Genomic DNA, 16184 nt, shown 5'->3' with positions numbered 1-16184 from the left:
ATTTAGAGAGGCAAAAATTGATGTGCAAGGAAAATCATATCTCACAAACTTAATTGAGATTTTTGAGAAAGTTACCAAAAAGATTGATGATGGGAGGTGACCTTATTAGAAATTTATAGAATAATGAGGGGTATAGATAGTTGTCTTTTCCATAAAATGGGGAATTTCAAGACCAGGGGGTGCATTTTTAAGGTGAGAGGAGGGATTTTAAAAAGGCATAAAAGGCAATTTTTTTTACACAGAGGGTGGTTCATGTGTGGAATGAACGTCCTGAGGAAGTGGTGGAAGCAGGTACAATTACAATGTTTAAAAGACATTTAGATAAGGACATGAATTGGAAAGGTTTGGAGGGATATGGGCCAGGAGCAGGCAGGTGGGACTAGTTTGGTTTGGGATTATATTCGACATGGACTGGTTAGACTGAAGGTCAGTTTCCATGCTGCAAGACTCTGTGACTGAGATGAGAATTTTTGTTACGTACAGGATACCACTTTGGAATTCTCTACCCCAGAGAGCTGCAGAGAGAGAAATGTAGATGACCCATAGGTAGGTTTTTGGATGCTCGTGGAATCAAAAGATATGGAGAGTGGGAGAGAAGGTGGAGCTGGTGGAGAAGATATGAATTGTATTGAATGGTAGGAAGTTGTTTTCCATGGAGCAGAGGAGACTGAGGGGGATATGGTGAGGTGTATAACATGAGGAGTATCGATAGGGCAGAGAGTAGGAGACTTGGGAGAGAGATCAATGATGGGGGGCATAGATTTGAGGTAAGGGGGCAAGAGGTTCAGAGTGGGTGTGACAAAAGGTGAGGAATTTGGAACTCACAGCCTGTAAGGCTGGGAGAGGCAGAAACCCTCATCACACTGAAGAAATATTTGGATGTTCACTTGTGATAGCTCAGCAGACAAAGCTACAGCCAGGTGCTGGGAGATGGGATTAGTAGAGTTAAGATGTTGTTTCTGATTGGTGCAAATCTGATGGGCCAAAGGGCCTTTTCCTGTGTTGTAGACCTCCAGGACTGTAACAGGATTGATGGGCCGAATGGTCAGCTGCTGTCTTTTTTTTTTAAAAAGATCCTTACAATGCACAAATGCCATCAGAGGATTCTGTCCTCTCTGAACTGACGAGTTCACTAGTTTTCACTAATTCACCCACAATTGGTGAATTTGGGAACTGATGTTGAGATATGGAAGACAGAGCACAGGAAGATCCCACCGACAACAGGGTAACTATTATCGGACAGATCATCCTTCTGTGATGATTGTGACCAAAAGAAAGCAATTGGTCCAGGGAGCACCCTTCCTCCTCAAACTCTGCACCCCCTCCAACCTCCCCCCTTCCCTCCACACCTCCCCCAGTCCCCTCTCCACCACCCCACCTTGAAATAAAACAGATACCTAAATTTGGATATCTCTCTGATGGACTGAACCATGAACAGAACACAGAGTGCGGGGGGGGGGGGGGGGGGGTGCGGATTCAGTTGTGTTTGAGTCTGTGAGGTGGGGCTTGAGCTCAGAAACCTTTGAGAGACAGAGAGAAATTGGGGGGCGGGGGGGAGTGAGACAGACATAAAGAGACTGAGGCAGAGACAGACAGACAGACAAACAGGGAGAAACAAAGAGAGAAAGGGAGAGAGGGAGACTGGGACACAGGCAGACAGACAAACGGAGAAACAGTGAGAGACTAACAGAGGGAGAGACAGGCAGACACTGAGGCACAGACAAACAAGCAGAGAGGGACAGACAGGCAGGGAGAAATAGAGAGAGAGAGAGAGAGAGGGAGACAGACAGCGAGTGACAGAAGGAGAGAGAGAGTGATGGAGAGGGAGGAGAGAGGGAGACTTCTCCCCTCTTCTTATAAGTCTGGCGGGGGCCACAGCGTTGTTCATCCATCCTCACTTTCCGATCACTTAATCTGAACTAGCAACATCTTTTCGCCAGTAGACCCACTCTCCCTCCCCAAACTATAGCATCACTTCAGCTCTGAAGCAGAGACACCTGGACTCTGAATGTTAGCTCTCTCTCTCTCTCTCTCTCTCTCTCTCTGTGTGTGTGGACGCTGGTTGACCCGCTGTGACCTCCAATATTTGTTGTTTCCGGGACAGACTCCAGCTCCTGCAGTAAATTATTCCCACACAGAGAGAGAGGGAGACTGGTCCTGGGCTGCGGGAAACTTTACGATTAAACTCTAAGAAAGAGTAGGCCAGCTCCCGGGAAGGTGCTCATTTGGAAGCCGCGGTGAAAGCCCCCGTTTCCTTCCTTACCGATTGTAGAGACCACGGTTCCCACGAAGTAGAAGGAGCCGGTGAAGTCCCATCGGGGCCGGGTCTCATCCACCCGGACTCCCGCCACGTTGGCCTGCTCATAGTCCCGCAGGAAGCGGCGCAGCTCGGTGACACTGATATTGTAGCGGCGGCTGAAATTGCTCTGGGCGTGGAGCCAGCGGCGCTGGGCCTCCCGCTCCTTGGGCTGTTCGATGGCGGAGAACACCGCTGCCCCGCACACCAGGTACACTGCCAACAGGGCCGCCAGCAGCACCAGGCGCCCATTCTCCTCATTCAGGGGGCAACAGCCACACCGGGAATCCCGGGCCAACATCCCCGGCTGCGGCACTGTGGATGGGGGGAGACAGGGGGAGATACAGGGGGAGAGGGGAGAGGGACAGGGGGAGGGGGGAGAGGGGCAGGGGGAGAGACAGGGGAAGGGGGAGAGGGACAGGGGGAGTCACGGGGGAGGGGGAGAGACAGGGGAGGGGGAGAGAGAGAGAGAGACGGGGGAGAGACACAGGGGAGAGGGAGGGGGGAGAGATGGGGAGAGGGAGCGAGACTGAGACAGGGAGAAGAGAGAGACAGGGAGGGGGAGACAAGAGGTGGGGGTTTAGGGGAGGGGGAGAGGGGCGGGGAGAGGGATGGAGGAGACAAAGGGTGGGGGAGAGAGATGGGGAGAGGCGGGGGAGTGGGGGAGAGGAGGAGGGGACGGGGAGGGGGGGACAGGGAGTGAGGGACAGGAGGGGGAGACAGGGGTGGGGGGAGAGAGACGGGGGAGAGAGACGGGATGGGGGAGATGGAGATGGGGAGAGGGATAGATGAGGGAGAGAGACAAGGGGGCAGGGGTTGGGGGAGAGAGACAAGAATAGGGGGTCAGGAGAGATAGGGAGGGGGGAGAGACTGGGAGAAGGGGAGGGGGAGAGGGACAGGAGGAGAGATACGAAGAGATATGGGGCAAGAGACAAACAGGAGGGGGGATAGGGAAGGGTGACGAGGGGGGTGAGAGGGAGGAGGGAAAGGAGGTGTTGGGGAGGGAGAGATGTGGAGGGGAGAACGGGAATGGGAGCAAACAGGGAAGGGAGGAATGGGGGGTACAGGGAGAAGGAGGAGAGACAGAGGGAGGGGGAAGATAGGGAATGACAGGCGAAGGGTGGGGGAGACAGTGAGTGGGGGCTGGGTGGAAGGGTGGGGGGTGACAAGGGGATGTGGGAGCTTGAGGGGAGACTGGGGGAGAGGGGGCTGGGGGGAGAGGGTGAGGCTGGAGAGGAGGGGAAAGGTAAAGCTGGGGAGAGGGGAAGAGGAAAAGCCCGAGGCTGAGGAAGGAAAGGGATGCAGGGGTGGAGAGAAAAGATGGGTTGAGGGGGGAAGAGGGAGAGGCTGGGGGTGGGGTCAGGGGGGTGGGGAGTGGGAAGCAAGGTTCAAGAAATGTCTTAGCTCCCTGACAGCATTCACAGCTTATAATGAGCGGCCTGTCCAGTTTGGATGCTATCTATCTCCCTCTGTAACGACACAAAGACCAGGTGGGAGCTAACCCACCCTGTCCTAACCCGGTCACCTCTGCTCATTCTCTGCACAAGAGCCTTCACTGGCACTCCTGGTAATTGTGGACAGTTAACATTCAGACAGAGGTCTCTTTCTCTGAAACCCTTCCTTCACTTTAGATCCCCTGCCCCCAAACCCCGCAATCCCATGCACACAGATATACAAACTCAAACACACAGACACAGGCTCAGACTCAAACACACACACACACACAGACACAGACATAGACTCAAATACACACTCACAGACACATAGACTCAAACACACACAGACTCAAACACACACAGACACAGACTCAAACTCAAACACACACACAGACACAAACACACACTCACAGACAGACTCAAACACACACACACAGACTCACTCAAACACACACACACAGACTCAAACACACACAGACATAGACTCAAACACACACTCACAGACACAGACTCAAACACACACAGACTCAAACACACACACACACAGACTCAAACACAGACTCACACACAGTCTCAAACACACAGACACACACACAGACTCAAACACACACAGACACACAGACACAGACATAGACTCAAATACACACTCACAGACACATAGACTCAAACACACACAGACTCAAACACACACAGACACAGACTCAAACTCAAACACACACACAGACACAGACTCAAACACACACACAGACACAGACTCAAACACACTCACAGGCAGACTCAAACACACACACACAGACTAACATTCACACTCAGAGACACAGAGTCACCCAGAGCCAAAGACAATATAAACACACACAGATTCTCTCTCATACACACACAAACTCTCTCTCTCTCACACACACATACAAACATTCACACTCAGAGACACAGAGTCAGAGAGACACACACACAGAGACTCTCTCTCACACATACACAAACACATTTACCCTCTCTCATACAGACACACACAGACAAAAACACAGACACACAAACTCACTCAGACACACGCACAGACTCACAGACACAAACACACACACACACACACACAGACACACTCAGTTTAAACGAGACCCCCTGTAATTAATCCCACTCCCTTCAGTTTACCCTCAATCTTCAGTTCCCTCCGAAATCTCAGTCTTTCAGGTCCAGCCATAGACTTCTGACACTTTCAGTCCTTTATATCGCCCCCTCCCCATACCCTGCCCAAAGCCACTTTCCAGGACATCACCCCCTTACCTCCCAAGGTCTTATAGCATTCTCAGTGCCGTGTGTATCTGGTGGACACTGTGGCTGCTGTCTGATAGAAGCCTCAATGATCAAACGGACCGTCTCCCCTTCGCAAAGAAAATCGCTCAAGTTCCGACGCCTTTTGGTTTTTTTCCAATGTCTCATCAGTGGTTGGGCAGCCAGTTTCCCTCTGGGTACATTCACTGTGCACTTGGCCAGGGCTCTCTGGACATTTCCTGACGGGTCCAGTCGGTCTTCGCCCGGAGGGTGAAATGAAATGAACACGGCGGCGGAAACTGACGCGGTCGGCTCTCACTGAAACTGACTCAAGCTGTCAGAACTGAGAGAGAGTCACACCGAGAGGGGCAGGGGGAGAGAGATAGGGTCGGGGAGAAAGACAGACAGGGGGAGAGAGAGGTAGAGAGACAGAGTGAGGGTGAGAGAGAGACAGGGTCAGGGTGTGTGTGTGTGAGAGAGAGAGACAGGGTCGGGGAGAGAGAGAATCAGGGAGATAGAGAGACAGAGACAGGGTGAGAGGGAGTGACAGAGACAGAGTCAGGGTGAGAGAGAGAGAGAGAGACAGAGTCAGAGGGAGACAGAGTCGGGGAGAAAGACAGAGGGGAGATAGAGAGAATTAGGGAGAGAGAGAGAGGCACAGAGGGAGACAGAGTCAGGGAGAAAGACAGAGTCGGGGGTGGGGAGAGAGACACACAGAGGGAGACAGAGTCAGGGAGAAAGACAGACGGGGAGAGAGAATCAGGGGGAGAGAATCAGGGGGAGAGAATCAGGGGGAGAGAGGGAGACAGACAGGGAAAGAGAGAGACCAAGGGAGACAGAGAGTCAGGGAGAGAGACAGACAGAGGCACAGCGGGAGATGGGAGTGGGAAGCGGAGAGAGAGAGAGACAGGGAGCGAGAGAGAGAGACAGAGAGTGAGAGAGACAGAGGGAGACAGAGTGACACACAGAGGGAAAGATAGAGAGACTGGGAGACAGACACACCCACATAGGGACAAAGAGGAGGGAAAAGAGAGAGACACAGTGAGAGAGAAAGTGGGATAGAGGAGAGAGATAACGAGCAAGAGAGGCAGGTCAGGTGAGAGACAGGGACAGAGAGTGAGAGAGTTTGAGACAGAGAATGAGACAAAGACATAGAGAGACAGACACAGAGGGAGACAGAGTGGGGGAGGGACACAGATACACACAGACAGAGAATGGGGAGGGGGAGAGACAGACACACAGGGGGAGACAGAGTGGGAGAGAGACACAGATACACACAGACAGAGAGTGGGGAGAGAAACAGACAGACAGAGAGACACACAGAGTGGGGGAGAGACAGAGACAGACACACGGGGGAGACAGAGAGTGGGGGAGCAGAGAGACAGACAGAGACAAAGCGTGGGGGAGAGACAGAGACACAGGGAGAGACACAGACACAGAGGGAGACAGAGTGGGAGAGAGAGAAAGACAGAGAGAGGGAGACATTAGGAGAGAGAGACAGACAGACACAGAGGGTGACAGTGGGAGAAAGACAGACACAGAGAGACAGAGAGTGGGTCAGAGAGAGAGAGACAGAAACAGAGAGTCAGAGAGAGAGACAGAAACAGACAGAGAGTCAGAGAGAGAGAGAGACAGACAGAGACACACAGGGAATGGGTCAGACAGACAGAGACAGCGAGAGAGACAGAGAGTGGGTCAGAGAGAGAAAGAGAGAGACGGGGCAAAGAGGGAGATAGAGAGTGGGAGTGAGAAAAAAATGGGAGATACAGAGGTACAGAAATTCAGAGACACACAGACGGACACAGGAAGAGCCAGACTGAGAGAGATAAAAAAGACACAAAGGGATAGATTAGGAGAAAGTGAGGTCTGCAGATGCTGGAGATCAGAGCTGAAAAATGTGTTGCTGGAAAAGCGCAGCAGGTCAGGCAGCATCCAAGGAGCAGGAGAATCAACGTTTCGGGTATAAGCTGAGAGAGAAGCTGAAGAAGGGCTTATACCCGAAACGTCGATTCTCCTGCTCCTTGGATGCTGCCTGACCTGCTGCGCTTTTCCAGCAACACAAAGGGATAGAATCAGGGAGAGATATAGAAACAGGGAAACACAGACATAGACAGACAAACATAGAGAGAGTGAAAGTCAGGGAAAGACAGATACAGAGAGACAGACAGGGAAAGAGACAGCTAAAGGTGAATTAACTCCACAGAGGCTGGTTACCCATCACCAAGTTACCCTTTATTTACACTGATACCGGTCAATTTTCCTCAGAACAGAACCTCTGACACTCCTGTTTTTTTTCTTTTACTACTCCCACACTCCCGCCTAACTGCGGTAGTGCTTATTTTTCCCCAGCCCCCATATTGTGTGTGTGCGGGTGTGAGATACAGTGAGAGACACAAGGTGCACAAATCTTTATTCAGTTCCCACCACCAGGAAGAAAAGAAACACCCGAGTGGCCAGTGACAAGCAGTGCCCTTCACATCAAAGGGCAATGCTGTGTGATCAAACAGTGACACTCTTGTTTATATCTGTCAGCCAGGGCTCCCTGATTAGACCAGATTAACAGCCCCAATCAGGGAACTCATATTCTATAGGTCCATCTGACTGACCTCGTTACAATCACTACCTTCCTGCCACCCCCAAGTTCAGGAACGTATGTCCGTTCACTTACTTGTAGCCTTTCCCAGGGCGTTCTCACACCGAGTCTGATTCCCCAATCTCAGACTCGGACACAAGCCTCCTGTGCCTTGGGCATCTCAGAAGAACCTCATCCTCTTCTTCAGGCAGTAAAGGGGTTGAGGCGTCGACATCTACCGTGTCAATCTCAGACTCTAACATTTCTTCGATGCTAGACGTTGCGGGAGAACCCACAAGTTCCGGCAGTCCTTCTGACTGGTCTGAGGGGCCAGGTATATATTTTTTTGGGCAGGTGTAGGACACAGTGAAGAACAACAGGTGTTTAAATCTTTATTTGTATAGGGGCTGGGTTTATTTTGTGAGTTTCCTATTAGGCGTCTGCTTATTCAGGGCTGTCACATCTATCCAAACTTGGACCTGACCATCTGTCAATTGTGCCTCTTATCCATGCAGGGCCATTCCAACACACAATCCCATCCCCTGATGTCAACTCTCTCTCTCTTGCTTAGCAGAGCCTGTGTCCAGTATAGGTGCTGCTGCTGCTGTTTCACCCTTCACCTCCTCTCAGGTCCGGGAATAGCAAGTTGAACCTGTTCCAGAGTCTTCTCCCAGTTATCAACTCTACAGGAGTTATCCCTGTAGTTGTATAATGGGTGGTCTGATAATCAAATAGGAACCGGGACAGTTTGCTATCAAGTGAAGCTGTGAACTGTTTCTTCAAGCCTGCCTTCAAACTTTGGACTGCTCTTTCCACCAGACCATTGGCAGATGGATGGTACGGAGCTGTCCTTATATGTCAAATGCCATTAGAATTGAGGAATTACTCAAACTTCTTACTGGTAAATGATGGCCTGTTCTCTGTGACCAACACTTCCAGGAGTCCGTGTATTGTGAAAGCTGCTGACAATTTTTCTACCATGATGCCTGAATGAGGTCTGTGCAGGTCCAGGCACGTTCAGTGGGTATCCATAATGACTAAGAACACTGAGCCCATGAAAGGACTTCACAGTTGATGTCCAGGGTTTACTCGGCCATTCCCATGAAGGTCGGGGAGCTGCCAGCAGTATTGTTTGACCTTGTTGGCATGCTGGGCACTGCTCCACCAACGCGGTTATGTCTGCATCCAATCCTGGCCACCAGAAGTAACCTCTCGCCAACATCTTCATTCTGGACACTCCTGGATGACCCTGGTAGAGTTCAGAATCTAGATTAGAGTGGTGCTGGATAAGCACAGCAGGTCAGGCAGCATCCAAGGAGCAGGAAAATCGACATTTTGGGCACATCTGGTAAAATTGGTGCTGCCCATTTGCAGCTGGGCTGGTTTGATGATTCTCTCGCTTTCCAGCCCCCTGGTTTCTGCCTCTAGTTTTGCCCATGGGGCAGAATCACGGAATCACTTCCGGGTCAACATACAATTGGCTTTGGCTCCTTTGATAGTTCCGGGACCTTCCTGAAAAACCTCCGGGTATTTAATTAGGACTTCACTCAGGCAGCCATTTTCTAATCAAAAAATGTTGAGCCAATCAAGGTGAATCTTTCTCAACCAATTTCACTCCAACAAGCCTGGGCCCGGGCCTTTTACCACAATCAGGAGAGACTGAACCAACTGTTTCTCATAGGGGACTGGAATTGCAGTTGTACCTGTAGTCTGAAAAGGTTCCTCGGTATAGTTCTCAGTCTAGCCGAGGTTGTGCACAAACTGAGGAGTTGGAGACCGAAGTGAATTTGTTTAAAGGCTGATTCTGTGATCACTGATACAGCTGTTCCAGTATCAACCTCCATGAAAACTGGCTGACCATTTAACCAGATGTTTACTTTGATTGGGTCTGATTTGGATGTTGGTAAGCAATGTAACTGTTCCAAACCAGATGTAGGTGGGCTTTCCGGGGTGTGCACTCTCCCGGATATCGGCCGATGAATTCTCTTACTCTGTTCAGGTCTCACAGGCCTCCTTTGCTGTCTCAAGTCCACACACCGGCAGCAACTACAATGGCTTGCCAACCTGAAGCCTGAAGAAAATGGTAACCATTTAGTTGAAGCTTGGCTTTGTTTTGGGGTTTTGCTGTGGGCTGACCTAAAGTCCCTCTGTTCTGGATATGTTCTGAATGAAGCTATACAATTCTCTTTTCTCAAATGGTATTTCCCAAGCTTAGTCAGGGTGCCCACTTTATCAGAAGACCCTGTAACCCATACGCTCCACTTGCTGCATTTTCTAATGACTAAGCCAGTTGTACTGCCTATTAGAAGTCCAATTGGGCTGCAGCTGGTTGATACTGCTGTATAATTACATTGCTAACCCAAAACAGTCTCTAAGCATCTCATTAAGAGTTAATCACATGCCTCTGCCAGTCACCTTAACTTTGTCAAAAATCCTGACACAGATTCCTCTTGCACTCAAACTGCCGAGTAAAACCAATAACATCTCAGAACTGGAAGATGCTTGGGGTCATAATATTCCTTAACTAAATCCATCAACTCTTGAACGGTTTTAATATCTGCTGCCTCAGGAAATGTTAGGCTCCTAATAACCGAAAAAGCTGTGGGACCACAAGCTGTCAGGGGAATTATTCATTACTTTTAATTTATTCAGAAAAAAAATCATGCATTCTTTCCACACACTGGTTCTGTCTTCGACAACAGGATCGAATGAGTCAAGCTTCCCGAATAGTGGCACGATGCCAGAAATGCTTACCCCAACTCAAACAACTGTTGTGAACAAAATCTCTTCAGGAGCATAGGTTTTTCTCTTATTGCCACTGAAATAACTCCACAGAGGTCAGTATCTCATCACCAAGTCACCCTTTATTCACACTTGCATAGTACCTGACACTGGTCCGGCTTCCTCAGAGTCAGTTCTCAGAGTGAACCGAACGCCTGACAATCCTGTTTCTATCTGTCAGCCAGGGCTCTCTGATTCAACCAGATCAGGGAACTCATATTCTATGAGGTTCACTTGGTCAACCTCATTACAATCACTACACAGAGAAAGACAGAGAGAGAGAGAGAGAGAGCAAGAGAGAGAGATACAGGGAAAAATAGACAGAGAAAGAGAGACACCCAGAAAGTTACAGAGAAAGAGAAAGACAGGGAAAGATAGAGATAGACAGGGAAAGACAGACAGAGACAGACAGATTGAGAGTGAGACAGAAATAGAAACACAGATGGAAAAACTCAGAAAGAGAGAGGCAGAGACACAGGGGAAAACTAAAGAGACTGACAGACAAAGATGGAAGGGAAGACAGAAAGACACGCACATTGGAAAAGACAGTGAGACAGAGAGACAGACACAAACCGGGGAATGACAGAGAGAGACAGAACAAGGTGAATGCAGATGGGGGGGGGGGGGGTTGGATGGGAAAAAGAATGGGTGTTTGGTTCGATAGCTCATCTGTAACTTTCTCTCCAACTGTGAGCAACTCTTTGCCGATTTGAACCCTGCTGTTATTACATTTCCATATTCCCTGTACAGATTCCACCCTGATAGTCCCCTCAGACAGCATCTACTGTGAACAGGGAGGCAATGGCCTAGTGGTGATATGGCTTGATTATTAATCCAGAAACCCAGAATAATGCTCGGGGGACCTGGGTTCAAATCCCGCCATGGCAGATGGTGGAATTTGAATTCAATTAAAAATATCTGGAATTAAGAGTCGACTGACGACCATGAAACCATTGCCAATTGTTGGGAAAACCCATCTGGTTCACTAATGTCTTTCAAGGAAGGAAATCTGCCATCCTTACCTGGGCTGGCCTACATGTGATTCCAAAGCCACACCAATGTGGTTGATTCTGAAATGGCCTAGCAAGCAAGCCGCTCAGTTATATCAATCACTAGAAAGTCACAACAAAGAAAGGTACCCACAACAAATGGACAGCAGTGATTCAAGAGGGCAGCTCACCACCACCTTCTCAAGGTCAAATTGAGATGGGCTATCAATGTTGGCCAGCCAGTAACGCCCAAATCCCAAAAATGATTTTTAAAAATGGGCAGATTCTCATTCGCCTCCTTCCCTCATTGATCTGGATAGTGGAGCTGCAGCGATTGGGTGTCAGGACATTAATAGTCAGGCAAAAGCTTCAGAATCTTCAATAATGACATACTTTCTGTCAATCCTCGGGTTAGAAATCTGACCTGATAATTTTTCACTTTTGGAAGTTGAAAAATTTGTAATTGTCTCTTCAACAGGTGGGGCATGATAAACACTGCATTAAACATTTAATTAATAATAGAAATTGGTACAAAATTAAACTCCCATAATTGTAAGCTTCGAAATATATCCCACCTGGCGCTTGCATTTCAAATATCTGGAGTTTCAAATCAACTGGAACAAGCTTCAATACCTTATCAAACAAAACCAGAAATTGCTGGAGAAACTCAGCAAGTTTGGCAGCACCTGTGGGGAGAAAGCAGAGTTAACGTTTGGAGTCCAGTGTCCACTCTTCAGAACTCACTGTCTCCCTTCTCTTCCCATTCCTGTCCCTTCCTCCTTCACCCACTCTTCCCCTGATCTCCCTCCCAGTGGATGTTGAGTCACTGAAGACATTCAAGGCTGTTGGACAGATGTTTTGATTGACGAAGGAGTCAAGGACTAGTGGCGGAAACAGGGAAGTGGTGTGCTTGTGGTGTGCCAAAAGAATTGGTACTGGGTCCACTGCTTTTTGTCATTTATATAAATGATTTGGATGTGAGCATAAGAGGTACAGTTAGTAAGTTTGCAGATGACACTAAAATTGGAGGTGTAGTGGACAGCGAAGAAGGTTACCTCCAAGTACAACAATGGGGCTGAGAAATGGCAAATGGAGTTTAATTTAGATAAATGCGAGGTGCTGCATTTTGGAAAGGCAAATCAGGGCAGGACTTATCCACTTAATGGTAAGTGTTGCTGTTGCTGAACAAAGAGACCTTGGAGTGCAGGTTCATAGCTCCTTGAAAGTGGAGTTGCAGGTAGACAGGATAGTGAAGAAGGCGTTTGGTATGCTTCTCTTTACTGGTCAGAGTATTGAGTACAGGAGCTGGGAGGCCATGTTGCAGCTGCACAGGACATTGGTTAGATCGGAGTGGTGCTGGAAAAGCACTCATCAGGAATGGAGGCAGGAAGCCTCCAGGGTGGAGAGATATATGGGTGGGGGGGGGTGCTGGGGAGAAGGTAGCAAAGAGTACAATAGGTGAATAGGGGTGGGGATGGAGGTGATAGCTGTAGAGGAGACATTGGTGACAGGTCGACACCCCCCCTACAACAAACCCTCCCGTCCTGGCACCTTCCCCTGCCACCGCAGGAATTGCAAAACCTGCACCCCCACCTCCCTCCTCACCTCTATCCAAGGCCCTAAAGGAGCCTTCCACATCCATCAAAGTTTCACCTGCACATTCACCAATATCATTTATTGTATCCGTTGCTCCCGATGCGGTCTCCTCTACATTGGGGAGACTGGAAGCCTTCTTGCAGAGCGCTTTAGGGAACATCTCCGGGACACCTGCACCAATCAACCACACCGCCCAACATTTCAACTCCCCCTCCCACTCTGCCGAGGACATGCAGGTCCTGGGCCTCCTCCACCACTGCTCCCTCACCACCCGACGTCTGGAGGAAGAACGCCTCAACTTCTGCCTCGGAACACTTCATCCCCAGGGCATCAATGTGGACTTCAACAGTTTCCTCATTTCCCCTCTCCGCACCTTACCTCAGTTCCAACCTTCCAGCTCAGCACCATCCTCATGACCTGTCCTACCTGCCAATCTCCCTTCCCACCTATCCTCCTCTCTGACCTATCACCTTCATCCCCACCCCCATTCATCTGCAGTCCTCAGTTTTGCCCAGGACATTGGTTAGGCACTGTTGGAATATTGCGTGCAATTCTGGTCTCCTTCCTATCAGAAAGATGTTATGAAACTTGAAACGGTTCTGAAAAGATTTATGAGGATGTTGCCTGGGTTGGAGGATTTGGGCTATAGGGAGAGGCTGAACAGGCTGGGACAGTTTCCCCTAGAGCGTCGGAGGCTGAAGGGTGACCTTATAGAGGTTTATAAAATCATGAGGGGCATGTATAGGGTAAATAGATAAGGTATTTTCCCTGGGTAGGGGAGTCCAAAATTAGAGGGCATAGGTTTAAGGTGAGAGGGGAAAGATATAAAAGGGACCTGAGGGGCAACTTTTTCATGCGGAGGGTGGTATGTGTATGGAGTGAGGTGCCAGAGGAAGTGGTGGAGGCTGGTACAATTGTAACATTTAAAAGACATCTGGATGGGTATATGCTACCCCTCTTCTCTCCTCAACTCTGGCTCACTGTTGAGGCGCTCGCAGCTTCTTGGTAAAAAATTGCTGCTTGTGTTTCAGTCAGAAATGATGTCCCTGGTGAGGTAAAGGGGTGAGCAATACAGAGGGTTGTGAGGTAAAACCAATAAATGACTTCAGTTACTGGCAATGATTTAAAGAGACAGTTAAAATGTACAGGAGGTTGTATAGAATGAGAGGGTGAGATAAGTGGAACACAAACTGATTGCTAGGTATAAGTCTGGCAAGATTTTTCTTGGTGTCTGCTGTTGGTAGGGTTTCCAGCTGGTGATAGGCATCAAAAAGGCTTACCATAGTTCAGCAGCTTCACTGGATGTACAAGTTAATACAACTTTACTAATCCTCAGGATTTTGTCATCACTGATAGAAGCCACACCGTCTGCTATCTCACACACCCCATTGTTAGCCACTAACAGTTCCCATTCACCCTGCTAGCCAGATTATTATCCACTCCTTTGTCTGTCGGACTGTTCTTCTCTCTTTGATCTGTAAACCCGTAGTTACTGGAACATAGCACATAGAAAAATACAGCGCAGTACAGGCCCTTTGGCCCTCGATGTTGCGCCAATCCAAGCCCACCTAACCTACACCAGCCCACTATCCTCCATATGCCTATCCAATGCCCGTTTAAATGCCCATAAAGAGGGAGAGTCCACCGCTCTCGAGAAGGTCTTAATCTCCTTTGACCAACTGCAGTCCATGTGCTGTAGGTACACTCATAATGTCCTTCAGGAGGAACAGACAGGATCTAACAACAGTGAAGGAATAGTGATATATTTCCAAAATAGGAGGATGGTGAGTGGTTTGGAGGGAACTTGCCGGTGGGTGGTGTTCCCATGTGTCTGCTACCCTTGTCCTTCTAGATGGGAGTGGTTGTGGGTTGGGAAGGTGCTGTCTGAGCACCGTTGGTGAATTTCTGCAGTGCATCTTGTACACCCACTTTCTACTGAGTGTTGGTGGGTCTGGTTCTAACTCAAAAATTAATTATTCCGTATGCATAACTCTTTGTGATCTCCAAGCTCGCTCCCTCCCTCCCTTCAGCATCTTAATTGTTCTGCCGTGAAGATACTTTTTGAGGGCAAAGGGATTGAAAAGTATTTAACACCTTCAGCCTGCACAGACCTGCATGTTCCTCTGCCCAGTCTGCACCTGTATGTGACTGTATATTAGTTCAGTACGTGGAGCTCTGGGTCAGAAGTTTGTGGGTTCACGTCCTGCTCCAGCTACAGAAACCCTACCTGATGCACTAATGCAGTACCGAGGGAGTGCTGCACTGTCAGAGAGTGCTGGCTCTCTGGAGACACAAAGAGACCCGTCTGCTCTCTGGAGTCAGACACAGAGTTTCCCCACCCCCCCGCGTTGCACCTGACATAAAGCTGCATTTCATCGAAATTTCAGAAACAAGAACAGAAATTGCTGGAAAAGCTCAGCAGGTCTGGCAGCATCTGTGGAGAGAAATCAGAGTTAACGTTTCAGGCTGAGTGACTCGTCCTGAGAACTGATGATAGCTGGGAAAATGTCAGTTTATATGCAGAAGGTAGGGTGGGAGAATGGGGTAAGGAGTAAACGATAGGTGGGAATAGAGATCAAAGAGAGAGAACAGTTGGACAAGCAAAGAAGTCTGGCTAGCAGGGTGAATGGGAACTGTTAGTGGCTAATAATGGGGTGTGTGAGATAGTAGACAGTCTGGTATGTGGGGGTTGGGGTAAGGACACGGGAGAGTTCAAGTCCTAACGTTATCGGACTTGATATTGAGTCAGAAGGCTGTAGGGTCCACAAGCAGAAAATGAGGCGTTGTTCTTCCAGCTCGCGCCGAGCTTCGCTGGAGCATTAAGACCATAAGACATAGGAGTGGAAGTAAGGCCATTCGGCCCATCGAGTCCACTCCGCCATTCAATCCTGGCTGATGGGCATTTCAACTCCACTTACCAGCGTTCTCCCCGTAGCCCTTAATTCCTTGAGACAACAAGAATCTATCAATCTATCAGGCAAGCCTGGCCAGGGGACAGGCTGAAGGGGCAGGCAGCAGCATTCAGGGTCTTTTTTGCAGACAGGACATAGGTGTTCTGTGAAGTGGCACCCAATCTATGCTTCCTTTCCCCAGTGTAGAGGTGACCTTCCGTTTTCATCCAAATTTCTGCCTTGCTTGTCTTTAAACAGACTGTGTTCCATTCAGCCCTGTGCTTCCTGACTATCTCCCCCCTTTTTCTCAGCTATGGCCAAGGAACCTCCAATCGCCTGGACTGTGACACACCACATACC

The 16184-nt window shown here is 49.2% G+C and overlaps 1 protein-coding gene across 1 annotated transcript in view; it reads right to left on the bottom strand.

Annotated features, from left to right (window-relative positions):
- The window catches only part of kcnk13a (potassium channel, subfamily K, member 13a), a 69220-nt gene extending 66337 nt beyond the window's left edge, over positions 1-2883 (bottom strand). The window contains exon 1 of the mRNA XM_060829459.1: positions 2264-2883. Coding sequence (XP_060685442.1) covers positions 2264-2597 — 334 coding nt within the window. The 5' untranslated portion in view covers positions 2598-2883. The remainder of the gene's footprint in view (positions 1-2263) is intronic.
- Positions 2884-16184: the final 13301 nt, after the last annotated feature.

This window comes from Hemiscyllium ocellatum, chromosome 8, assembly GCF_020745735.1.
Source record: "Hemiscyllium ocellatum isolate sHemOce1 chromosome 8, sHemOce1.pat.X.cur, whole genome shotgun sequence".
NCBI classification, from domain to species: domain Eukaryota; kingdom Metazoa; phylum Chordata; class Chondrichthyes; order Orectolobiformes; family Hemiscylliidae; genus Hemiscyllium; species Hemiscyllium ocellatum.
The sequence above is the reverse complement of the archived record's forward strand: the minus strand, read 5'-3'. Positions and strand labels throughout refer to the sequence as shown.